The sequence below is a fragment of the Schistocerca gregaria genome, chromosome 2 (genome assembly GCF_023897955.1).
Source record: "Schistocerca gregaria isolate iqSchGreg1 chromosome 2, iqSchGreg1.2, whole genome shotgun sequence".
In the NCBI taxonomy this organism is placed as follows: domain Eukaryota; kingdom Metazoa; phylum Arthropoda; class Insecta; order Orthoptera; family Acrididae; genus Schistocerca; species Schistocerca gregaria.
The window spans coordinates 775,083,240-775,109,643 of NC_064921.1; the positions used below are offsets into that span (position 1 = coordinate 775,083,240).

At 42.5% G+C, this 26,404-nt stretch overlaps 1 protein-coding gene across 1 annotated transcript in view; it reads right to left on the reverse strand.

Moving 5' to 3' along the window:
- The window catches only part of LOC126336469 (farnesol dehydrogenase-like), a 71,762-nt gene that overhangs the window by 26,282 nt on the left and 19,076 nt on the right, over positions 1-26,404 (reverse strand). The window contains exons 3-4 of the mRNA XM_050000208.1: positions 25,246-25,375; positions 18,019-18,148 (exon numbers count right to left, since the gene is read on the reverse strand). Coding sequence (XP_049856165.1) covers positions 18,019-18,148; positions 25,246-25,375 — 260 coding nt within the window. The remainder of the gene's footprint in view (positions 1-18,018; positions 18,149-25,245; positions 25,376-26,404) is intronic.

A 26,404-nucleotide genomic window follows, 5' to 3' on the forward strand; every position in this document is an offset into this window, starting at 1 on the left:
TGACAAAACTGCGTTCGACTGTTCTTACTCATCCGCCCTATTGTCCAGAAATCACACCTTCCGACTTCAGTCTGTTTGTCCCAGTGAAGGACGCACTCTGCGGGAAGCAGTAACAGAATGATGGACAGGTTACTTATGCAGCAAGACGTTGCCTGCAACGGTGACCAATAGATTGGTACCAATCGGCTATACACGCCCTTCCAGTAAGGTAGCGTAAGGCTGTCGCTTTGAACGGAGATTATGTTGAAAAATAGGATTTTGTAGCCAAATGTGTGGGGGAAATAATATGGTGTATTGGAATCCTGAACAAAAACCAATCTGCTTTCAGAAAAAAAATGTATTGCATTACTTATTGAACGTCCCTCGTATATGTACCTGCGGTATTTTTCAACGCAGTCACGAAGTCTCTGTAAGCGACGGTCGCAACGTTCTAACAATCTTTCAGTTCCTCAGCGATAGAAAACTGCACCTTGGTAACGGAGCTGTTCGAGAAGTGCTGTGTGAATGTTCTCATCATCGGCAAACCTGCGACAGCTGCCATTGCCCGAACATTGTCGCCTGAGGACGATGTCGATGGCCTTTCTTCCCGACCAGCATCGCCCACACTTGCGCGACTGAGCCAAATTGTTGGCACCATTTCACTACGACACTGCGTTTGGTCCGTATACCGCCAGAATTTCACTGTGAATCTATGTCCAACTCTAACATTTTGCCGACAAGAATTTTAGTGTCCCGCGTACTTCAGATTTGTAGTACGCGTCCAGTTGTTCCTCCATCACATTTAAACACTGTCATACACCTGTTGACCGAACGGCAGCAGAACCGTGTCTGCAGGAAACCTCGAGAGCGTACTCCTTTCTAACAATGTGCCACTCTTGGTGCACATGGTTCCTAGCGTGGGACGACAGGTGTAGCTTACCCTCTGAAGTCACCTCGTACCAGCAGCGTCAGACAAGTGTTTCTTTCTAGGTCGGCGTGCTCACAAGCGGATTGCGTATAGTAAGGAGTAGCCAACTACTCAACTGTTAGAACACGTCATCAACACTACGAAAGCAGGCGCGTTCGCTTGTTTCGAAATCTGGAACGCTCCTCCGTCTGCTCCTTGGAGAAGGGATGGGAAAAAACAGACTGATTCAAACCGATACCAGTATCATAGTTCTGAATAATCGGTATTTTCCGGTCTTTATTTCATCCCAGCTGCAACGGATATTTTTCCTTTTTTACTGATGACCAGGTATAAAACCGATACATCAGGTTACCACAGCAATGTCCTAAAATGTTTCGTTTAATATAAAACCTTTTTAAAAAGACGTTTTGTACGTCCATCCTTTTGACTGGAGGTCTTGGGGGCCACGGCCGTTCAACATTGTAAGGAAATGAAACGCCTACAGCCGCCCTTATGATCTTATTTATTGTGTAGCTACCAATTTAGGCCGTTGTTCATGCTGAAGGGGTTATCACGATTCACGTATACACTGCATCAGTTGCCAACATAACTGGATTACGCAGGCTATCTGTAACTGTGATGTCAGCACTCCAATCATCAACTGCCAACTGAGTTGGTATGCTGACATCACAGTCACAGATAGCCTGCGTAATCCATTTATGTTGGCCACTGATGCAGTATATATGTGGATCGTAATTACCTCTTCAGCATCAACTATGACCTGAAGATGGCGCACTGAAGTGCCGAAACTGGTAACTACACAATAAACTAGATCATAAGGACGGCTGTAGGCGTTTCATTTTCTCACAATTTTTAGAAACAAGTTTGGCAGGAGGTATTGTGGCTTCTAGAATACTGGTATCGTCTTTGAATGATGACCGTTTCTAATGAAAGAAGTCAGATTACAGATCAAAACATTATAGAGCGAGTATTTATGAACACAGTCGACGATAAAATTCGACATTGCATTAATTCATTATCAAAATTTTAACTACTGTCATGTAATTGTTACTGGCAAATGCTATATTTAGCCTTCTATCTCAGTTCTTCATTTGAGTCTTTTGAAAGAGCATGTTTGCTTTTTTCAGCAAAAAATCAGTTCTATTCAAATTCCTGCTAAAAATTAAAGATACACACACACGTATATATATTATTTGTCTGCTACTTCTATCAAACAACAAAAGAGAAAGGGGAGTTTGGCAAGAGCAACAAATTAAAAATTTAACAGTTCATCCACAGTTTATAATAAAAATAGAAAGCAGCTAATCTGCAGCCTCTGTCTAAATAATACAGCTTTATCTGCTTTTAGCCCTAAGAAAAGGACAACATAACACGAGAAATAGAGTTATTCGACCTCAGTTTGCACCCTATAGCACTGACTATCCGTAATGCCCAAATGGTGGTATGATCCTCGATTATAACGAACGTAGTTTCTTTACAGATATTTAAAAAATTATTATCAGTAGGAAAATACTGGTGAATTTTTTACAGTATTCAGCTCCTCATTATTTTTCGATGAAAGCAGTGAACAGTGGACGGATTATGTTTCCTTTTACTTGCCTACTGCGTCTGATATTTTGAGTCTGTGTATCCAGAAATGCAAAAATCTTCGTTCAATGTCTACGTTTATTGTTGGAAATAATTACAGTAAAAAATAAAAATCAGGAACTCGGCCATTTCAGTAACCGGTTATTTCCAGCGGTTTCAACAGTCACGTTGAACTGGACGTAAAAAAAACAGGTGTAGCGGAAAACCGGTTGTATCAGCTACAACCGCCATCCCTACCATGGAGCTTCCATAGTACCGCTGGCCATAATTCATGTATTCTTAGTGATCGACGGAATGAATCTGAATCAGACTCACAACTTTTTGTGCTTCATGTAGTGATAAAATTTCAAGTCGGCGTCATTCACGATTTTGACGGTGGATGAGGTCATAGTTGAGGGCAAATCAACTGTGGCAGTTTTACAACTATTTTGTGAGGGTCACAATTTTTGTACAAATGAGGTACGAGTATTTTGAGTGCCCTTTAGTAGCTCCACAGAGGAGCTACCTGTTATCAATTCTACCGAACTGCAGCAGTTATCTGTGTGTGCTCTGGAAATAATTAGTATGTAAACAAGCTATCAAAAATGTATGCATGAAATTTATGAATAAGTACTGTCGTAATGCTAAACACTATCACCACCCGTTTTCCCTATATTTTTTTAATTGGAAAAGTAGGTGTATTTGTACTACAAAAGATTTGTTCGTTTGGCAGACCTTCTAGATAAGGTTTAAACAAGTGACGGAAATATTACTGTCAAAAATATGTAAACCATCATTTTAACAAGTACATTGATATAAGAAACATAAAAATATTTGTGTAGTATTTATATTCATTAACCTATGTAGTCCCACTCTCTCGAAAAAGACCCTGGTGAGACCTGACAAGGACGCCTGCACACAGGCTGACCCGCACAACACATGTGCCAGTCCATTAGCACCGAGCTTTCGGCTGGCTCCTAAAGCAACAAAAGTAGAAAACAAAGATCGGGGCCGCAGCTGTTTGCAGCTTAATTTCCTGCGTCAAGAACACGACGGAAATAGCGCAAGCTGCAGTCTATGCGCCGACTGGGTATATGAATCATTTCGGGTAATAGTTATTAGTGCACGTTGGTACAAGTCCATTTTTGGAAAAAGTTCGGGACATAGTGCATACAAGTGTAGGCATTTCATATGTATTATGTTACTTCTCGGTCAAATACTGCTGTATAAATTATATATGTGATTTAGAAATGTAAATACGAATTATTGTTACAAAATTTATTTTTCTAATTGAAATCAATTGAAATATTTTTGCGGATCTGTGACAACCCCGTGAGAATATATTATGTTTGACATTCTTATTATTTTCTTTCTGAGTTCCCGGAACGTGCTGACTACTAACGAAATACCAGAATTACTGGAGGGTGTAGGTGACATAAAGATGTCCGAGGTGTAGATGTTCACATGGCTCCACTTTGCAGAGGTACAACATCAGACAGAAACACCGGATGATTGTGACGGCATAAATAGGTTGAACCCAAGTCAGTTGGTCGTTCCAGCCGAGATGGCAGTACTACAACGCGAAAACTACGATGATGACGCAACCCTCAATCACTGGGGTCAGTCCTGCCACTATTTCTCTTTCTTAGATCTGTGAACCTGTCCCAACGACATCTGTCACCAGTTCACACAGGTCACGGTGGCGACATCATCGTGCTGATGAACAGCCTGGGTAGTTCGACACGCCTGACAATGATTCTGCTTGCCTTTCTTTACGGCACAGAAGACGGCGTAATCCCAGACCACGCAAATTGACAAAGACCGATTTGCTTCCCCAGCAGGATGAATGGTCACCGCCAACTCCACGAGTAATGCTTGCATTCAGTACAGATAGTCAACCAATCGAGTTCATTGAGATATTTTTCAACGAACACGTCATGCAACACATTGTAAGGCACCCGGTAATGTAGGCCGTTGGAAGCCGTAACACTAGTTTTTGTCTGTCAGGATAAGGAATGTACTACTTTTTAGGTATGTTGATTACGAGAGGTTACGCGCCTTTACCTAGACGTCACAAATATCTGGAAACCAGCGAAGATACCCACAATGATATAGTGGCCAAATCAATGAGACGTAACCGGTTCGTAGGGATACACGGGTCTTTTCATATCACAGATAACAGTTTACGCATAAGTGACAAAATGGCTAAAATTTGGTCATTGTTCGACATCATGAACGAAAAGTTTCTCGTGTATGCTGCCACTGAGAAAAACTTTAGCACTGACGAATCAGTGACACCCTATTATGGACGTCATGGGTGTAAACGGCATGTTTATGGAAAGTCGATCCGTTTTGGATTCAAAGCACACGTCGCAGCAACTCGTTTAGGGTACTGTTTGCAGGTTGAATTGTATGACGGACGATCTCAAGCGCGACGTACAGGCCTTGGAGAATTTGCAGGCTGACAAATAAAGGATGAATATATAGACGCACAATATTCTCTGTATTGTGACAATCTCTTTACGTCCCGAGGATTACTAACTACTTCGCAGGGAAAGAATATGACAACTACTGGAGCTGTTTGTCAGAATGGAGTAGACAAATGTCCACTACTGGAGGCCACGTTTTGCAGAAAAGAAACCAGAGGATTTTATGGCTACGGGCTGGACACAAACGATGATATATACGCCGTACGATGGAACGACAACTGCGGGATTACACTGTTGTCTTATGAATTGAGGAGTACATCCCATACAAAAAGCACACCGATATTCAGTCCCTACTAAACAGAAAATTGATATTGGTGAGCCAAACGTTGTGCATCAGTACAACCGATCTATAGGCTGAGTAGACAGACTAGATGCTGATATCGGAGCTTACAAGAGTCCATAAGAGGCAAAAACTGGTACATCCCAATTATGATGCGGCTAGTAGACGTTGCAGTCAACTATTCTTCATTGTTTGGTAGGACACTAGGAGCGAATGAGGACACCTGTACCTGTTTCTGTAAGAACACATTTAGCTCAACATACAATTCTTTGCAGAGTTTCATGCACATCGACATTATGTTTTATGTTTCTTACCCACCCAATATGATTACGTAATAGCTCCCTGTCCCATAGTAGTGTACGACATTATTTGCCCATGGGGTCACTGTTGGTCCACTTTAAAAACCTCTTTTCAGAATTGACAAATACGAATTACTGTTACAATTGTTATTTGTGGTCCCTAATAAATGACGTAGTGAAGATCATACAACTCCGTGGCCAAAAGCTTCTGGGCGTACATGAGTTAGTCTGAGTATGAAGTATACCTTCAGAAAAAAAAATTATTTTGTTCCACGTAAGAGTCCGCTTAAGATATTTTAATTTTGACCAAATTTATAGTCCTCAAAGAAAGCCACAGCTCCGTATTTTATGTCTTCAGAAACGGCTCTTTCCTTCATATCTCTAGATACTGGTAATACAACCAAACACCGTTTAAGCTTTTTAGCTTTTGTTAAAATTCTGGTTGAAGTTGTAAATGCAGAAGCTACTCTTGGCACCTACCAAATTTTTTGAGCAAATATTAACATTTGCAAATGTCACTCAGTAGGCCCAGAACACTATTGGGGTTTGCGAGATTACAATGTTGCTGTACAAACGTATCTCTCTCGAAACAAAGAGTCTGATCAGAAATTTTTATTTTTATTTGATAAATCTGTCGTTCAATTCAGTCTTCTGAATCTCATTTCGAACCTTTCTGACATTTTAGAAATACTTGACAAGCTTTTCTGATAAGAATTAAGTGACACAATTTCACAGACGTTACTAGTCCTATACAGATATGATTTTATGTATATAGACTGACGAGGCGAGTGAAAATTTGTACCAAGGCCGGGAATCGAAACCGAGTGTTCTGCTTTCTAGGCAGGGCCGTCAACCGTTAAGTCACCTTGACATAGCGGTTTACACAACTGCACAGGTTACCCTGGCAGGCCTCGATCCTCGATCCAAATTCTCACTGCCGACACAGTATACAGAAAATTCCCTCTTACATTCGAACAGAATTGCCGTGCCTCTCCACGTTCTGGAATGGCACCTCAGCATCGAACGTAAATGGGGGACCCAACCTGAAACCCAGGAGCGGGGACTTATACAAATGAAATGAAGCTATTTGAGAGAGTTTACTAGTCCCATAAAGATATGCTTTTATGTATATAGACTGAGCCCCGGCAATTCTGTTCCTGTGTAAGGGGGAACTGAAAGAAAACTGGGGCGGTACAGAGAATCTGTATCACGGAGGGATCCGTTAAGTTGTATGATAATCCGTTAAGTTGTAAGAACCGCTGTGCCTCGTAAACAGGAGACCCGCTTCCATCCCCAGCATCGGTACAAATGTTCACTCGGTGCTTCAGGCTATATACATAACAACCTTCCAAGGAAAAAGAGAAGAATGGTTGATGCCCGACAAACCTGAGTTGACTCTTTCTCCAAATGTTCATCTGGGCGGTAACTTAGACTTTTCACAGATGATATGGTCGTCCATAATGAAGTACGACCTAGAAAAAGCTAGTCTGATATTCAGTCAGATCTTGATAAGACTTCGAAGTGACGCAAAGATTGTCATCTTGCTACAGCCGTTTACAATTGTAAAATTGAGCACTACACAAAACGAAAAAAATGTAGTATCCTAAAAAGAAAGCAATATAAATGAGTCACAACTGGAATCGCTCAACTCAGACATGTTCCATAGAGAGTGACAGTCTATAGGGAAATGAAATGGAACAATCACATAGACTCACTTGTAGGTGAAACAGGCCGCAGACTTCGGTTTATTTGTAGCACACTACGAAAGTAAGATCAGTCTCCGTAGGATTTGCTTACAATACGCTCGTGGATCCGTAATATAATCCAGTCTAACAGTGTGGGACCAACACGGAATAGCACAAACAGGGTATATTCAACGCACACAGAGAAAAGCAAATGGTCTCGCGGTTGTTTGAGCCATGACAGAGTGTCACAGAGATGCTGAAGAAACTGAACCAGCAGACGCTTGAAGACAGGCGATAACTGCCCCCAGAAATCCTACTTACAAAGTTTCTGGAACGGGCTTTAAGTTGGAATCTAAGAATATATCACTATCCTCTACGTATAGCTCCCGTAGGGACCGCGAAGACTGATTGATTGCAGCGCACATAGAGGCATATATGCAGTCATTTTTCCAGCGTTCGACATGTGAGTGGAATGGGAACAGGATGTAAGAACTGAACCAAAGGCAATTAATCAATGAAAACTTTGCTCCAGTTGCTCTCCAGAACTTTATTTAGTGCACTACTAGATTCGACTTTTTTATTAAGCCATCCTTCTGGACATTACTCCTACTATGTCAGTTTTATAGTCTGCCTGTGCATAAGCATATGTAAACCAGTTGTTTTTTTTCATCATCAATCATATACACGTGTAGATCCATCGTATGTATGGTACTTTCACATCCATTTCAGAATGGCTTAACAAAAAAACCTAAACTGGTTGTGAACTAATAGAGTTCTACAGGGCCACTGGAGTGGAATTTTCATTAATTAAAGAAACAGTTGTGGAGCACATGGAGAAATTAATAATGGGAACTACACACTGCCATCAACTTAACTGTGGTTTGCAGAGTATGGATGATATAGATGCAGACATAGATAACACAGCAGCAAGTCCCTTGAGAACCTCATTCTGAAATACTGAATACAATTTATGGCCTGGTAAAAATACACATTACGTTAACTTTCTTAATTGATATTCTGTTGCTTTAACAAGAACACATAAGCCCTTTCCTTTTTGCAAAAAGATCACAGGAGTGTTTTTGCAGGAACCCAAATTTCATAGTAGAAGCCAATCACTGAGTCTCTTTCAAGGTCGTAATCAACGTGTATTTTCAGCAGCCTTTGTTGATCACGTGGGAATTCTCTCACTGAATCCAATCCGTTTTCACAATTGCCCAGATCTCTGCATGGCGCTAAGTCATTTGCAATATCTGAATCCATCCGTCCTACAGAAAGTATTTTAGACACAATTTTGTTACAACACTGTGAAGCTGCCTAGAAAAGAAAACAATTTTAGATTATTTTATCTCACGCTTGAAGACTAAGTTAACGTCTGGAAACAAATGTATATGGATGTTTCTAGTACTTGAAGTAGTACATGTGTATAATCAGCTATGTGGGAGTTAGAGCCTGTTCTCCTTTTTGAATTATTTACATTCTGGATTTCTAATAGGGTAAAAATGTCTTACTTATAATTATTGACAAAAAATAAAAAGAGAAGCAAATACACAAATTTACATTGCCAAGGATAACCAAAAACCATCAAATATTAAATATAATAAAAATCTGCGAGTGTTTGACATTTGTATTCTCAAGTTCCTTCTTTTAAAACTCTATATAGAGAGTCTCCCATACAATCAAAACCGTACCTAGTACAAAATCACTCATTAAGGAAAATAAAGAAAACAGGAGGTGATCTTTAACTTTCGTTGCTCTGTCATTGTCAGTTTTCTGTAATGTGATAATAGTCCAAATTTCCACTTTCGATATTTGTAGATGCTGCTCTACATGTGTTCTTGTTCTGAGGCATAGCTCTAAATTTAGAACAAGAGCACTTGCAGATTGCATCTACAAGTCTCATAAGTAGAAATTTGAACTATTATTACGTTATAGAACATCAAAAAGTCACAGAAGTGTTTACAGCCTCCACGTTTAGTGTCTAATGTGTAAATTAAAATAGAGTACATTGTCTAATGTGTAAAACAAAATTGTATACACGTAACTATGTACATATTTCAGGCCACTGATGAGGACTTTCGAAAGATAAAGATGAAACACCTTTGACATGGTGAAATTCGTTTTATTCAGTTGTATGCAGATGGATCTACCGTGAAAATTATCAACATAATACTAAGCAATGATTAGCAATACACATCAAAGTATATATAAATTTGACTCATACTTCTTCACAGCATGTTTACATACTAATAACTTCTGAAATACTCAAATCACTTCTGTGGGTCGGAAGAAATGATAACAACCAGGGAAAGGTTAAGGGAGATATATGTATTGAATTAACACTTTTATTATACTGAGCATAAACCTATGCTTCCAAAGTGATTTGTAGCACAATTTTATCAAACAGGATACAACTGAACAATTATTATCCCATCACACGAATAGTCTTTTCATGCATAAATGGAGGAACAAATAATACCTGAAAAAGTACTTTATACTGCAATACACAACCACAGTTATAAAAACATTACTAAGGTCATTTGGACATTCGAATCAAAACGGAAGGCAAGAAAACTTTAATTTACCACAGACAGTGTACTGAAGACAAACAGCAGTCTTGTGTGCGAGTATGTGTGTGTGTGTGTGTGTGTGTGTGTGTGTGTGTGTGTGTGTGTGAGAGAGAGAGAGAGAGAGAGAGAGAGAGAGAGAGAGAGAGAGAGATAGAGAAGTAGGGAGGGGGGTGAGAGACAGAGGATACACACAAATACGTGTGAGTTTCAGTTCATATCTTTCCATATGGATTGCATATTATGCAAATATAATCTAGAATCTCTGGTACCAATATCAATCATGTAGCCATGTTCTCTCCAAAGAAATTTGTAATTTTCAAAATCCAAATCACAGAAAGAAACCATAAATGTTATCAGTACAGTGTGAAAATAGATATCTAAGTATTTCCAATACAAGACACAATGATTACTTGCTTTCCAAGTGCCCCTCAATAATGTAGATAGTGCACTTAAATGGCAGATTAAAACTGTGCACGAGATCAGGGCTATATGTGCCTTTACGGAGACTATTCTGTGATAGTTGCGCCACTTTATGGTCCACCTTGGACAGCAGCAGCCAGGCTGCCTCCCCCCCCTCCCCCCCACTTGGCCCAAAGCTACAAAGACAGTCGCATGCCTGTCGCTACTTCACTGGCACACAAAGGCCAATCCCTGTGGTTATGGAGATCAGGTGGGGCACGGTCACTGGGCCAGATTTGGAACTCACACAAATAGCATTAAAGGAAATTAAACTAACACAGAGTCCCAATTCATCTTTCCTCATCAAAATATTAGAAGGTAAAGAATAAAGTAAATAATCTGTTAATTTGTTTTCGACATCTTCGCAGTTTGAATGAAATTGATGTCATTTTTGTGGATGAACACCATATAAACAGAGGGATAGAAAATACGAATGTAAGTGGTTAAAAGCTGGTTACATATAGTTGTAAATCCAGTATGGATAAAGTAGGCGTTACCTGATCCATCACAACGATTATAAATACAGATGTGGAAATAAACAAATTCTATACAGATCAGGATATAAAAGCCAGTTACTTGAGGGAATATATTTGTTATTATTGTTGTTATGTATATCCTGGACAACTTGGAAAGTTCCATGAAAAAATTTGATCGATTATTGTGCGCTTTGTCAGACAGAAGGAAGGTAATAATGTATGGTGATTTTAATGTAAATTTCTTGAAGGCATGTGACAGAAAAAATGATCTAGAAATTGCTTTGGCTACTTACAATTTGGAATCAGCCATAAATCTCCCTGTCCGAGCTTCTTAAGAAGTAGAACGCTTATAGACAATATATTTATTCAACTTGCATAAGTCATAGAGACACATACCTATCCAGTACTAAACAGGTTGTCAGTTCACGATACACTGTTGGTTGCACTATGTAACTTAGCACAATGTACAGTTTGGAAACACTATCAAAAACATTGATTAATTTTAAAAATTCTGCAGTTTTTACAGAAAGCTTAAGAAAAAATTTATTGAGGTGAAGTACACAATGAGCTTAATGCTAGCTCTACATTCAACATATTTCTTAATGAGTTTATATCCTTTTTTGAAAGCAGTTTTCCTAAAAAGAATAATTAAACGAACAAGAACAAGCCATTAACGAAACCTTTGATCACTACAGGTACCTGTGCAAAATAGATTGAACAGTAATGTCTCAGAAATACTTTCTTATTACAAACAGTACTGTAACATACTAAGAAGAGTTATGAAAAACCAGTAGTATACATATCCTGCTTGATCAGATAGCAAAATCAAATCAATTTGGAATATCTTTAGAAGAGAAACGGGAAAAGAAGCGACAGAATATAACATTATTCCTGTTAAAGAGTGGGAGCATTGTAAAAGAAACTTCAAGTGTAGCAGATATTTTTAATAATTACTTTTAGAAATAGATGAAAAATTTGGTGCAAGTAGGTCAGAAGAGGAAGCAAAACAGTACAGTGAAGAAACAATACAGAGGACATTCACTGAATAAATATTAATCTCAATCTCTGTCTGAAATAAGGAAGATCATTGTGACTAAAAATTAAAAGTTAATATGTGCTGGATAATATCTCTAAAAAGACAATAAAAAGTTGTGGCCCTATAATACATAAAGTTCGTAGTCACTTACGTAATTCACCACTAATTCAGGGTGAAATGTGTCATTGTTAGGCCTCTCTATAAAAAGGGCGACTTCGCAGCAGATGTCAATAATTACCACGGACTGTCACTCCTTATATCATTTTCTAAAATTTGTGAGAAGGTAATATACTTCAGGATTACCATAAACCTGTGCAGTAATGGGATACTTAACCAATTACGGTTTGGATTTCAGAACGGCCATTCTATTGCGTCAGCTATTTGTACATTTACTGAGCGCATAATAAAATTTTTAAATGATAAAATATCACCAACTGAGAGTTTCTGTTACTCATCCAAGGCATTTGATTGTGTTAGTCATAATATTCTGCCAGAGAAGTTGAACTTTTATAGAATGTTTAAATCAGTAAATGCCTGGGTTAGTTCTTATTTCAGAAACAGAATGCAGAAAGTAATTGTAGGCTGTTGGAATAATACAAAGAAGGATGCCACATTGTATATGTAGGGAGAAATTACAATGGGAGCCCCACAGGGTCCGATCATTGGCCCACTTCTGTTTCTGATGATCTGCCATTCTATTTAAATCAGAAATCGGAATCAGTCCTGTCTGCAGATGATTCAAGCAATATTGTGAAGCCAAGCAAAGAAGCATCAACAAGGAAATTATAATTAATTAATTATTAACAACAATTAATGATAACTTTGTTGAACTTACTGAACGAGTTTAGGCAGACGAGCTATCCTTAAACCTTGGAAAGCACAGTTCACCCATTTCTACACTGCCAAACTCATTCTACTTCCTAATAACTTAATATACCAACAAGAAATAATAAAAAGGGTAGAAAATTGTAAGCTCTTAGGCTTGCAAATTTATGAAATCTGAAAAACTATGAAGTAATCTGCTAAAACGTACAGGTTTTCCTACTTTCGCCACAAGAATAATTGCCAGCTTTGGAGATATGGAAGTCAGTGAGTTAACATACACTCCTGGAAATTGAAATAAGAACACCGTGAATTCATTGTCCCAGGAAGGGGGAACTTTATTGACACATTCCTGGGGTCAGATACATCACATGATCACACTGACAGAACCATAGGCACATAGACACAGGCAACAGAGCATGCACAATGTCGGCACTAGTACAGTGTATATCCACCTTTCGCAGCAATGCAGGCTGCTATTCTCCCATGGAGACGATCGTAGAGATGCTGGATGTAGTCCTGTGGAACGGCTTGCCATGCCATTTCCACCTGGCGCCTCAGTTGGACCAGCATTCGTGCTGGACGTGCAGACCGCGTGAGACGACGCTTCATCCAGTCCCAAACATGCTCAATGGGGGACAGATCCGGAGATCTTGCTGGCCAGGCTAGTTGACAGTTGACTTACACCTTCTAGAGCACGTTGGGTGGCACGGGATACATGCGGACGTGCATTGTCCTGTTGGAACAGCAAGTTCCCTTGCCGGTCTAGGAATGGTAGAACGATGGGTTCGATGACGGTTTGGATGTACCGTGCACTATTCAGTGTCCCCTCGACGATCACCAGAGGTGTACGGCCAGTGTAGGAGATCGCTCCCCACACCATGATGCCGGGTGTTGGCCCTGTGTGCCTTGGTCGTATGCAGTCCTGATTGTGACGCTCACCTGCACGGCGCCAAACACGCATACGACCATCATTGGCACCAAGGCAGAAGCGACTCTCATCGCTGAAGACGACACGTCTCCACTCGTCCCTCCATTCACGCCTGTCGCGACACCACTGGAGGCGGGCTGCACGATGTTGGGGCGTGAGCGGAAGACGGCCTAACGGTGTGCGGGACCGTAGCCCAGCTTCATGGAGACGGTTGCGAATGGTCCTCGCCGATACCCCAGGAGCAACAGTGTCCCTAATTTGCTGGGAAGTGGCGGTGCGGTCCCCTACGGCACTGTGTAGGATCCTACGGTCTTGGCGTGCATCTGTGCGTCGCTGCGGTCCGGTCCCAGGTCGACGGGCACGTGCACCTTCCGCCGACCACTGGCGACAACATCGATGTACTGTGGAGACCTCACGCCCCACGTGTTGAGGAATTCGGCGGTACGTCCACCCGGCCTCCCGCATGCCCACTATACGCCCTAGCTCAAAGTCCGTCAACTGCACATACGGTTCACGTCCACGCTGTCGCGGCATGCTACCAGTGTTAAAAACTGCGATGGAGCTCCGTATGCCACGGCAAACTGACTGACACTGACGGTGGCGGTGCACAAATGCTGCGCAGCTGGCGCCATTCGACGGCCAACACCGCGGTTCCTGGTGTGTCCGCTGTGCCGTGCGTGTGATCATTACTTGTACAGCCCTCTCGCAGTGTCCGGAGCAAGTATGGTGGGTCTGACACACCGGTGTCAATGTGTTCTTTTTTCCATTTCCAGGAGTGTATTTTGCCCACATGTATTTTCATTCATTGACGTCTTATGGGATACTATTCACTAATTGCTTAGCCAAAAAGTACTCATTGCACAAAATAATTATGTGTGAATTTCCCAAACGTATATCATGTAGGTATCTCTTTAAGCAGCTGGGAACATTAACCATAGCCTCGCTGTACATTTATTCACTTGTGAACTTCGTTATCAACAATCTGTCTGAGTCTTAGAGAAATAGACGGCGGGGTTAGGGATTTTCTCTGCCTCGTGATGACTGGGTGTTGTGTGATGTCCTTAGGTTAGTTAGGTTTAAGTAGTTCTAAGTTCTAGGGGACTGATGACATTAGATGTTAAGTCCAATAGTGCTCAGAGCCATTTGAACCATTTTTTTTTTCAGAGAAACAGAGTTCTTCGCAACACTAGAAGGAAAAATGATCTGCATTACCATTTAATGAAACTAACTTTGACAGAGAAATATTCAGCTATATAAAATCTATGACAGAAAACCGTAGTAAATAAAATGCGTAGGAGATAGCTCAAGTGTTTTCAAATGTAAACTGAAACTGTTTCGAATAAAAAGACCTGGAAATTGGCACAAGGGATATTAGGGGTGTCGACACAGATATAGTGATCGGTGGTACTTTAATACGGAATATAGCGATCATTGGTACTGTACATGGAACATCTTTAAGCTCTAGAATTACGACGTTTTTGGAGAATGAAAATCTCCTATATAAAAATGAGCTTGGATTCTGCAAACAGATTTCTTGGAAAACTCAGCTTGTTCTGTTCCTGCATGAGATCTACAGCACCGTAGACAATGGCACTCAGTTTGATATCATGTTCCTTGACTTCAGGAAGGCATCTGACACCGTTCTGTTTACAGCAAAAAAAAAAAAAAAAAAAAAAAAAAAAAAGAGAGAGAGAGAGAGAGAGAGAGAGAGAGAGAGAGAGAGAGAGAGAGAGAGAGAGAGAGATCTTATCGAGTATCGCAGCCGATAGAATTCAACACGTCGCTGTTAACGGAACAAAATTCACAGATGGAAAGGTAATTTCCGGAATGTCCCAAGGAAGTGTCATAGGACCGTTACTGTTTACAGTACATATAAATGATATAGTAGAAAGCGTCAGATGCTCTTTAAAACTGGTCGCAGATGATGCGGTTATCTATAACAAAATACTAGTAGCAACGCCAGAAGATGGTAAGGATTTGTAAAATGACCTCGAGAGAAAAGATGAATGGTGCAACCTCTGGGAGTTGGCCCGGAACGTAAATAACAGTAATATACTGCGCACTCATAGGGAAAGAAATCCACTGCAGTACAGCAACATTAGCAACATTAGTGATGACAAACCACTGTAAACAGTATCTGCCTTAAAACATCTAGGAGTAACTATCCAGGGCGACCTTTAAGTGAAATGGCCGCAGAAAACAAGTATTTGGAAAAGCAGGTGTCAGACTGAGATTCATAGGAAGAATCTTAAGAAAATGTGACTCATCCACGAAGGGAGTGCCTTATAAGGCGCCTGTTCGACGGATTCTTGTTCATCTATCTGGGATCCCTGTCAGGTAGGACTGGCAGATTACATAGGGAAGATCCAATGAAGAGCGGTGCGTTTCGTCACGGGATTGTTCAGTCGGTGCGAGAGGGTTGCGGAGATGCTCAACAAACTCGAGTGGCAGGCGTTACAAAAGAGGCGGTGCGCATCACGGAGAGATTTACTATTGAAATTTCGAGAGAGCACTTTCCGAGAAGAGTCGGACAACATATTACTTCCCCTTACATACGTGTCGCGTATTGACCACAAGGAGAGAATTCCAAGGTTGGAGGGCTCAGTTAGTGGTACAAAAAGTACCCTCCGCCACACACTATTAGGTGGTTTGCGGAGTGTGATGTAGATGTAGAATATGTATCTACTTCAGTGTGTCAGTTGTTTTTCCTATGCATCTAACTGTCTTCCCACAGACACGTCACATAATTTACTACCTGATGTTTTCTGCACTGTCATAACTGCATCGCAAAGTGTACTACACCTGTTAATATAGACTGTCCGGTTTGCGTCCACGTTTCCACACTTCAACACCTGACCAACTGCCAAGGGTAAAATATACATAATGGCTGGACTGTGCCACACGTACATGAAGCTACTAAGTAATCTAATAACATACTGCTCTTAATAGCTACAGGGTGCGTCAAAAAAATGTACACACACTTTGAACTGTCATAGACAATTTATTTTCCGTTCTACAAGGTTATATATCTGTGAGTAAGTAATGTTATGTTTCTTCAACAGGTGGCAGCAGTGGCAAGGAAGTAGCTGCAACATGATGGACGTGCGTTTGAGCTCTGAAGCGCGGAAGCAGATAATTAAGTGGTACTGAAAGTTTGAGAATGTAGCTGCGGTTTGGAGACAGTGGAGAAGTGAGTATGGTACAGAACCAACTTCAAGGTTAACAATTCCACGTCTACGAGACAAATTCGAAATTCATGGAACAGTGTGTGATGTGCATAAAGCCGATCAGGGCGACCTCGTACAGTTACAAGTGATGATTCCACAACTGCGGTCTTGGAACTGTTTCAGCGTTCGCCTCACAAATCTTCAAGGCAAGCGGCACGTGAGAGTAATGTAAGTGCTAGTAGTGTGCTACGCAGTCTGAAGAAAGGCAAGTTTCGTGTGTACATTCCAAGGCTGGTGCAACAGCTAAGTGACGACGATCCAGATCGAAGGTTAGAATTTAGTGAATGGGTTCAGGAGATGGTAGGACGTGAACCGGGATTTATGACTAGCATAATTTGGTCCGATGAAGTCCAATTCAAACTCAATGGAAATGTCAATAGGCACAGTTGTGTGTAGTGGGCTGAAGATAATCCTCACATTACAGTTGAAAAGGCTGTGAATTTGCCTTGTGTAAATGTATGGTGTGGTTTGTCTGCAAGGGGACGCATTGGGCCTTTCCACTTTGAAGGTACTATTACTGGAGAAACGTACCTAACAATGCTTGCTGACTCCATATTCACTGCCATTCGTGCATTATATGGTAACGATGAGTTTTATTTCCAACAAGATGGCGCCCCGCCTCACTATCATAGGGACGTACGAGTATACCTGGATCACAATGTGCCAGGCCAGTGGGTAGGACGCAGGGGACCAATTGAGTTTCCTGCACGCTCTACAGACCTCACGCCGTTGGATTTCTTCTTACGGGGCACAGTAAAAGATGAGGTGTACAAACGTAAACCACGTAACCTGGACACACTTTGAAATGAGATTCAGGCAGTGTGCGCAGAAATCTCACTGGACACTTTGGTACGATATATGGAATCAGTGGTGACTCGTACTCAGAAATGTATTGATGCTGAAGGCCACCAGGTTGAACATTAATCACATTTGCAAAGTACATTTATTTTTCCAATTAGAGTTTAAGCTTTCCATTTCCAGAAATTTAACATTGTAGAACGGGAAATGAATTTTCTACGACGCTTCAAAGTGTGTATACATTTTTTTGACGCATCCTGTATATTTATTAGTCTGCAAATGAAATAAATACTGTTCAGTACACTGTCCTCATTCAAGAATAGAAGTATCTCCACCTACACTCCTATCAACAGGTAAAAAAAATTAATATTTATTTTAGTTCTATATTAGCATTCACTGTTTGTTTCGTTGACTCGTTCCACGCCATAACGCCTATAGCGGACAAGTAGGATACTAAGGGACGGCGTTTTACTCACTGTGACCCTGGCGCGCGCGCCGCGCCCTGCCAGGTCCTTCCGCAGCCCTTCAGCCAGGCAGCGGACGCCGTGCTTGGTGGCCACCGACAGCGCCCCCTCAGACGTCTCGGGCAGCCTCTGGGCCAGCGCGCTGCGGACCGTAAATACGCCCAGAGTCACTGACGAAATTACATTAGTGTCCAAAATTAGAGTTTATTTCCTGAAAAGATTGACAGATGAGTTACTGTACTAGGCACTAACAAAACATTCGGCCTACAACAGCGTCCACAGTATGTAAACGCACAGCCATTTCGATATCTACTGCTCATATCGGTGCAGTGGACTCTCTGGAAGCGCCTTAGGAGTTACAGTTTAAAGAGCAGTGTTTGTTGGGACGTGAATATCAAAGTCGATTCCAAAGGGTCGCAGTCATGCTGAAGGACAACACAGAGTGATTCCGTGATGATGTCACAAATTACGAAGGGTGTTGGGGAGGCGGACATGTATCAATTTCAGGTAACGGACCCAGGTCCTGAAACGACTGAATCGAAAGCTAAAAGTGAAAACCGTTCTGATACTTCTGACACTGTAACTCTTCTACTGCAAAATCTTTGCTTTTCGTAGTTTGGGAGGAGGCACTGTGGATCAAAGTAGGAAAGAATTCTAGTAAACATGAGCTGTAAAACGCATATCTTGAGGCATATGAGCAGTTGTTCATCTTCGACACTACGGAATATTCCTCTTCTACTGAACAAATGCCTTTAACTCTTAAGGCATGCGTTGTAGAGCCTACTTTTAGCAGACTTCTTTTCTTTTTTTGGTCCGTGTTACTTCCTAGACAAACGTGAAAACCAAATAGCTTGCTGTAGAAGAGATGTATTTCACAGAATCGAAGATAAACAAGTGTTCATAGCTCGGAAGATAGTCATTCCGGGAGTCCATGTTTACTGTACATTTTTCCTTGTTTTGGTCCGTACTGCCTTCCTGAAAGTTGCCTGCTCTATAATCTTACCAGCAACAGTACCGATACAGCCGCGTTGGGTAGTCGTGCGGTCTGGGGCGTCGTGTCACGGTTCGCGCGGCTCCCCCTATCGGAGGTTCGAGTCCTCCCTCGGGCGTGGTTCAAAATGGCTCAAATGGCTCTGAGCACTATGGGACTTAACTTCTGAGGTCATCAGTCCCCTAGAACTTAGAACTAATTAAACCTAACTAACCTAAGGACATCACACACATCCATGCCCGAGGCAGGATTCGAACCTGCGACCGTAACGGTCGCGCGGTTCCAGACTGAAGCACCTAGAACCGCTCGGCCACCTCTCGGGCATGGGTGTGTGTGTGTGTTGTCCTTATCGTAAGTTAGTTTAACTTAGATTAAGTAGTGCGTAAGCCTAGGGACCGATGACCTCAGCATTTTGGTCCCATAGTCCTTACCACAAATTTCCAGTTTCCAAAAGTACCGGTACATGTATTCCAGGTCGCAGGTATCAGAACCATTTTCGCTTTTAGCTTTCGACTCCATCGTTTCCGGACCACGGTCTCTTAACTGAAATTGACACATTTATGCTTTTCGATCAGTCTTGGAAGTTTGTAGCAACATCACGGAATGACCCCATATATCACTTTGTTGACGACAACAACGTTATACTCACATAATGAAAACAAAGAATATTCAGAATCATATTTTCACTTTGCAGCAGAGTGTGCGCTGATATTAAACTTCCTGACAGATTAAAATCGTGTGCCGGACCGAGACTAGATCTCGGCGCATTTGCCTTCAACAGGCAAGCGCCCTATCGACTACGCTAACCCAAGCACGACTCAGAACCCGTCCTCACAGCTTTACTCCCGCCAGCACCTCGTCTCCTACCTTCCGCACTTCACAGAAGCTCTCCTGCGAAACTTGCAGAACTACCACTCTTGGAAGAAAGAATACTGCTCAGACATAGCTTAGTCACAGCCTGGGAGATGTTTCCAGAATTAAACTTGCCCTATGCAGCAGAGTGCACGCTCATATGAAACTTCCCCAAGGCTTTGACTTAGTCATGCTTCCGCAGTATTCCTTCTTCCGGGAGTGCTAGTCTCGCCAGCTGCAGGGGAGAACCTCTATGAAGCGTCTTAGAAGATAGGAGGCGAGGTGCCGGCGGAAGTGAAGCTATTAGGACGCGTTCTGAGTCGTGCTTGAGTAGCTCGGCAGGTAGAGCACTTGCACGCGAAAGGCAAGGGTCCAGAGTTGGAATCTCGGTCTGACATACAGTTTTAATCTGCCAGGAAGTTTCAATGAATATGGAACTCGGCATAAAGAGGTATAAAGCTCTGCAGCATTAAGCAAAGGGTGAATATTGATTACCAGTTAATATGGAATGGCTATGGGATCCTTTTCTGTGCGTCAAAGATAGGAATCAAAGACACAACTTTTAAACTGCAGAAAAGGGCCATAAGAGTAAAAAGTGGTGGTTTGCCAACTGCGAAGAAATATTTTAAAAAACTTTGTGCTGGACTAAGTGTGTACATGTACTATTCTGTGGTGCATAGCAGACGGTCAATTCCAATTACAAAATGATCTAGAGAGAATTTCTGTATGGTGCGAAAAGCGGCAATTGGCACTAAATAAAGAAAAGTGCGAGGTCATCCACATGGGTATTAAAAGTAATCCGATAAATTTTGGGTATACGATAAATTGCACAAATGTAAGAGTTATCAATTCGACTTAATACCTAAGAATTACAGTTACGAGCAACTTAAATTGGAAATACCACACAGATAATATTGTGGGGAAGGCGAAACAAAGACTGCGCTTTGTTAGCGGAACACTTAGAAGATGCGACAAACCCACTAAAGAGACAGCCTACATTACACTTGTCCGTTCTCTGCTGGAACATTACTGTGCGGTGTGGGATCTTTACCGCGTGGAATTGACGGAGGACATCGAAAAAGTGCAAAGAAGGGCAGCTCATTTCGTGTTATCGCGCAATAGGGGTGAGAGTGCGATTGATACGATACGCGAGTTGGGGTGGCACACAGTGAAAAAAAAAGCGGTTTTCTTTGCGGCGAGGTCTATTTCCGAAATTTCAATGACCAACTTTCTCTTCCGAGTGCGAAAATATTTTGATGACACCCACCTACGAAGGGAGAAATGATCATCAAAATAAAATAAGAGAAATCGGAGCTCGAACGGAAAGATTTGGGTGTTCCTTTTCCCCACGCGCCATTCGAGAGTGGAATGGTAGAGAAGTAGTACGAAAATGGTTCGATGAACCCTCTGCCAGGCACTTGAGTGTGAATTGCAGCGTAACCATGCAGATGTAGATGCAGAAAACATTAATGATGATTTTATGGAGCAAAACACAGTTTGGACTCACATTTACCAAGGAAAAGCAACCAAAAATTCAAAACAACATTTTCTATCGGGGAATAAAATTATGTTATAAATTTATCAAGGAGATGGAAAAGATTACTAAGAACATTTATCAAGGAGATGGAAAAGATTACTAAGAACATTCTTCATAAGTAATGTGTGCTACAAAATTAAATATTACTCAGAGACATCAGAGTAATGGTTAACAATGAAAGAGAACAACTACAACACCCTGCTACATTACAGTACATGATCAAATTGTAACGATTTTAGAAGGTGACCGTGTCCCAAACTCTATATCACGTGATTGTAATGTCTTCTCATTCTCTTGAGCCCAACATTTCACATATCATCCTGACGGTTTTTCAGGTGGACTGAGTGGAAACGTTGCATAGGAAGAACTATTGCGGTACAATAACGAAGGTAACTGTAAGGAAAACGCAACAAGACGAACAGCAATGACACTTTTATTCAGAGTCAATAACTACACTGAAGCTACCACGATTTATGATACAAAACGTGGGACATTGTTCTTAATAGGGTGTGTGTGATCACCAGGGGCGGCTATGCATGCTCTGCAACATGCTACCATACTGGCCACAGTGTTGCTAAGGAGTTCCCCTGGTATAGCGTTGACAACCGCTGGACTATTGATGGTGCGAGTGGTCGTGCTGCGATACGCCTCCCTAGCTCTCCATGGCATTTAAGTCGTGGTCATAGGCAGGATAGTCCATTCCTCGAATATCCTCTCGTCCCAAGAGCTTCTGCACTTCCGCTGTTGATGCCGTCGCGTATTGTAATCCATAACAGTGACGTCGCGGCTGAATGCACCCCTAAAAAGACGCCCGTGTGGAAGAAGTTGTGCCACAGTGACATTGATCGGTGAGTGGACCATGTTGGATGATTTGGAAGCCAGTACACCTACGCAACATTATACTTCCCCACACTATAACACCTTGACCACCAAAACATTTCGAATCCTCGTATGGCGAGAGGTGACAACAAGGTGGCGAATGGACTGGCCTGCCGATTCCCACTGCTTAAATAACATCGAGCACTTGTGGGATGCGTTTCGGCCACGGATTGCAGCCGTCCACAAACAAAATGGTTCAAATGGCTCTGAGCACTATGGGACTTAACACCTGAGGTCATCAGCCCCCTAGACTTATAACTACTTAAACTTAACTAACCTAAAGACATCAGACACATTCATGCCTGAGGCAGGATTCGAACTTGCGACTGTAGGAGCCGCGTGGTTCCGGACTGAAGCGCCTAGAACCGCTCGGCCACAGAGGACGGGTCACGTCGCACAGAATGCATTGCCGCCTGTGGTGATCACACACCCACACGGTCCCGGGGACCGTCGTAAATCGCGGTGACTTCAGTGTAAGTGTTGTCTTTGAATAAAAGTGACATTTCTGTTATTTTCGTGTTGTTCTTTCTGTGTGTGGTCCAAGTTTCATCGAGCTAAGTTACTTGGCAGTGACACATCATTACAAAACACCGACTGCCGTGGCCCCAGACGCTACACACACGTTCCGTTACATTCTACCCGCACTTGCTTGTTGTCACTCCGCTCTCCCCGCTCTCCCCGTGTACAACCGTCCCGGCTGCCGCCGCCGTCCTCCCAGCGATGCACGACGCGCAGTCCATCGATAACAAAAAATCTATCGATAGGCAAAGATGTGCCAACCGGCACAACGAACTTGTAAGGCGAGACTAGGTGGTGGGTGAATGAGCACGGGCTGTAGTGTTAGTAATGACGTCATGGGGACATAACACTCGATGGGAAGCTTTTTATGAAAGATCACAGAATTAGCCGTTGTTACAAGCACATTTTCAATGTCTTCTGTCTGTCCAATACGGCAAAAATAGAATACTAGACAGGAGTATGCTAGTGCATAGAGATAGCACTTTCTTTAGTGGGCTGCCTTCAAGTGTTCTGCTACCGAACGAGGTGGGGCAATGGTTAGCACACGAACCGCATTCGGGGGTACGACGGTTCAATTCCCTAAATCGCTTAAGGCAACTGGCAGGATGGTTCCTTTGAAAGGGCACGGACGACTTCCTTTCCCATCCTTCCCTAATCCGATGGGGCCGATGCCCTCCCTGTTTGGTCCTGTGCCCCAAAATGAGCCAACCAACCAACCAAGTGTCCCGTAGATAACAAGCAGCCTTTGATTCATCTTTCCTACAAAATTGTCAGTTTTCAGTTTAAGGTGCTTCTGATTGCAATCGATAGATATTTAGTTGAATCGACTATTTTTTACTGTCTTTCATTTCTAAAAAATAGTTCAAATGGTTTTGAGCAGTATGGGACTTAACATCTGAGGTCATTAGTGCCTTAGAACTTAGAACTACTTAAGCCTAACTAACCTAAAGACATCACACACGTCCATGCCCGAGGCAGGATTCGAATCTGCGACCGTAGCAGCAGAAAGGTTCCAGACTGAAGCGCCTAGAACAGCTCGGCCACAGCGGCCGGCGTTTGTCCTCCGTAAGTACCAAATGTTATTACTCATGCGTTCCGTTTTGGAAGTTTTGACTCTTGAATTCCTTTGTTCTAACATAGTTCACACCCGTTTTTCATGTAACAGAAATTTAAGGGCATTTTCGTAGTACACATGTAGAGGAATTCGCACTTGTTATGTTTTAGGTTCATTTCCACTTTTTTCTGACAGTTCATATATTTTGTCTGCAGTGTATTGTAACTCGTTCTGATTCTCCGTTGATGTCAATAGACGGTTAGCAGTGGCATCATCTGCTAACAATGTGGTAGGGCTCTGCAGATTGCCTCCCAAACCATTTATATACACCAGGAATAGGAAAGGGTTTACAGTTTCAAGAGGGACCCCAGACATCACTCCACCAATTACGTGCTGTCAATTACTACGAATTGTGACCTTTCTGACAGCAAGTCACGAATCTAGTTGAGACGATATTCCGTATTCACTCTCTTTCCCTAGAGGAACAGAGTCAGAAGTCTTCACGAAATATCGAATGGACTTTAGATCCCCCGGCCGGCCGGGATGGCCGTCCGGTTCTGGGCGCTACAGTCTGGAACCGAGTGGCCGCTACGGTCGCAGGTTCGAATCCTGCCTCGGGCATGGATGTTTGCGATGTCCTTAGGTTAGTTAGGTTTAATTAGTTCTAAGTTCTAGGCGACTGATGACCTCAGACGTTAAGTCGCATAGTGCTCAGAGCCACTTAAGATCCCCCGTTGATTGCACTTATTACCGGGTGCGAATAGACTGCCAGTCGTGTGATGACAGCTATTGATAAACATTTCACAACACCCAAAGTATGTAGTATTTCTGTGGCACTGGATGAACAACGGACAAACTGGACCAGCCTGTTAGGGAACTACAGAGGAATGAAAATAAATTCTTTGACTTAAAACTAATTGGAAATTATAATTAAATCAAGAGCGTACACTGTCGACAGGCGTTGATATACATCAACGGATACAGTTGAAAATGTGTGCCCCAACCGTGACTCGAACCCGGGATCTCCTGCTTACATGACAGCCCCTCTATCCATCTGATCCACCGAGGACACAGAGGATAGTGGGACTGCAGGGATTTATCCGTTGCACGCTCCCCGTGAGACCCATACTCCCAACTAAATGTCCACACACTACATTCGTAGTGCCCCTGTCCATTACACTCATTACTCGCGGCAGACGATCTTACCCAGACCTGTAAGTGTTCGGGCAATACGTGTGCATCCACACAGAAGAAGAAGGTCAATGGCCGGTTGGCCTTAAACTATGTGAAGATGGTATCTGTTCTTTCGGACATGCCCGAAAGAACAGATACCATCTTCATATGAAACTAGTTTGTCACTGTGAGGGTGACGTATTTTCCGCTTGCTGCTGTGTGAGGATGGCCGACCTGCCGATGTGGACGATGTGGCCGTCGTGTACGCCCTGGTCGAGCATCAGCCTGACCGCCTCGCGCGTGCACAGCGACAGGCCCAGCAGGTTCACCTCCACCACGCGCCGCATGTCCTCCTCTGTGGCCTCTGGAAACACAGGAACCAAACGTAGGCCGCAGTGCATCGGTGTATAAAGGTACGCTACAGTGGATACTACAAGGTGCTTTGACAGTAATGGGAAAAGCCCTCGACAGTTTCAGTTACTGATTACAGCGGTGTTATCCTGCAAGGACTTTCTCAGGCAATCTCTGGGCCTGGAGCTGGTTACACGAGGTGCGACAAAAAAGTAACGAGACTGATTTTCTTTGCAAGATGTGGCAACCCTGCAGGCTTGCGTAGGCACAACATCTTTGACCTTGGTCTGTAAGCTGCTTCTAGTCCAAGCGGCACATCGATGCAACTGCTCAGTCGTCAGTTGTGCTGTAATAAGTTAACACTTGTTTGTGTCTCGTCACGGAAATGTAACCGCATAATATTGCGCAACGGTATGCCATTTCTTTTTGCGCTAAATTGGGCGAAAACGCGACGACAACTTACAGTAAGCTTCAGAAGCCTTTTGGAGAGGAGGTTATGTCAAGAGCTCAAGTTTTTCGTTGGCATAAAATTTTTAGTGAAGGCAGAACGACTGTTGAAGAAGAAGGCCGCAGTGGACGACAGATGTCGACTTGGCCAGGGTGAGTGAACTCATACGATCTGATCGAAGATTATCCGTGAAAATGATTGCAGAAGAACTGAACATCAATCGAGAAACGGTTCGTTTAATAATAACTGAAGATCTTGGTATGAGAAAGATTTGTGCATAAATAGTTCCCAAAAATCTCACACCACAACAGCGAGAAACACGGGAAAATGTGGCAGCCGATCTGTTAGAGCAAACGGAAATCAATCCAGAATTGTTGAGCCATGTTTCACTGGTAATGAAACTTGGTTTTTTCAGTACAATCCAGAGACAAAAGGCCAAAGTTCCCAATGGTGCTCAGAGGGATCATGTAGACCAAAAATCTCGCATGTCAAAGCCAAAAGTGAAAGACATTCTTGACTGCTTCTTTGATTACAAGGGAATTGTTCATAAAGAGTGGCTGCCTCCTGGACAAACAGTTAACCAATATTACTACA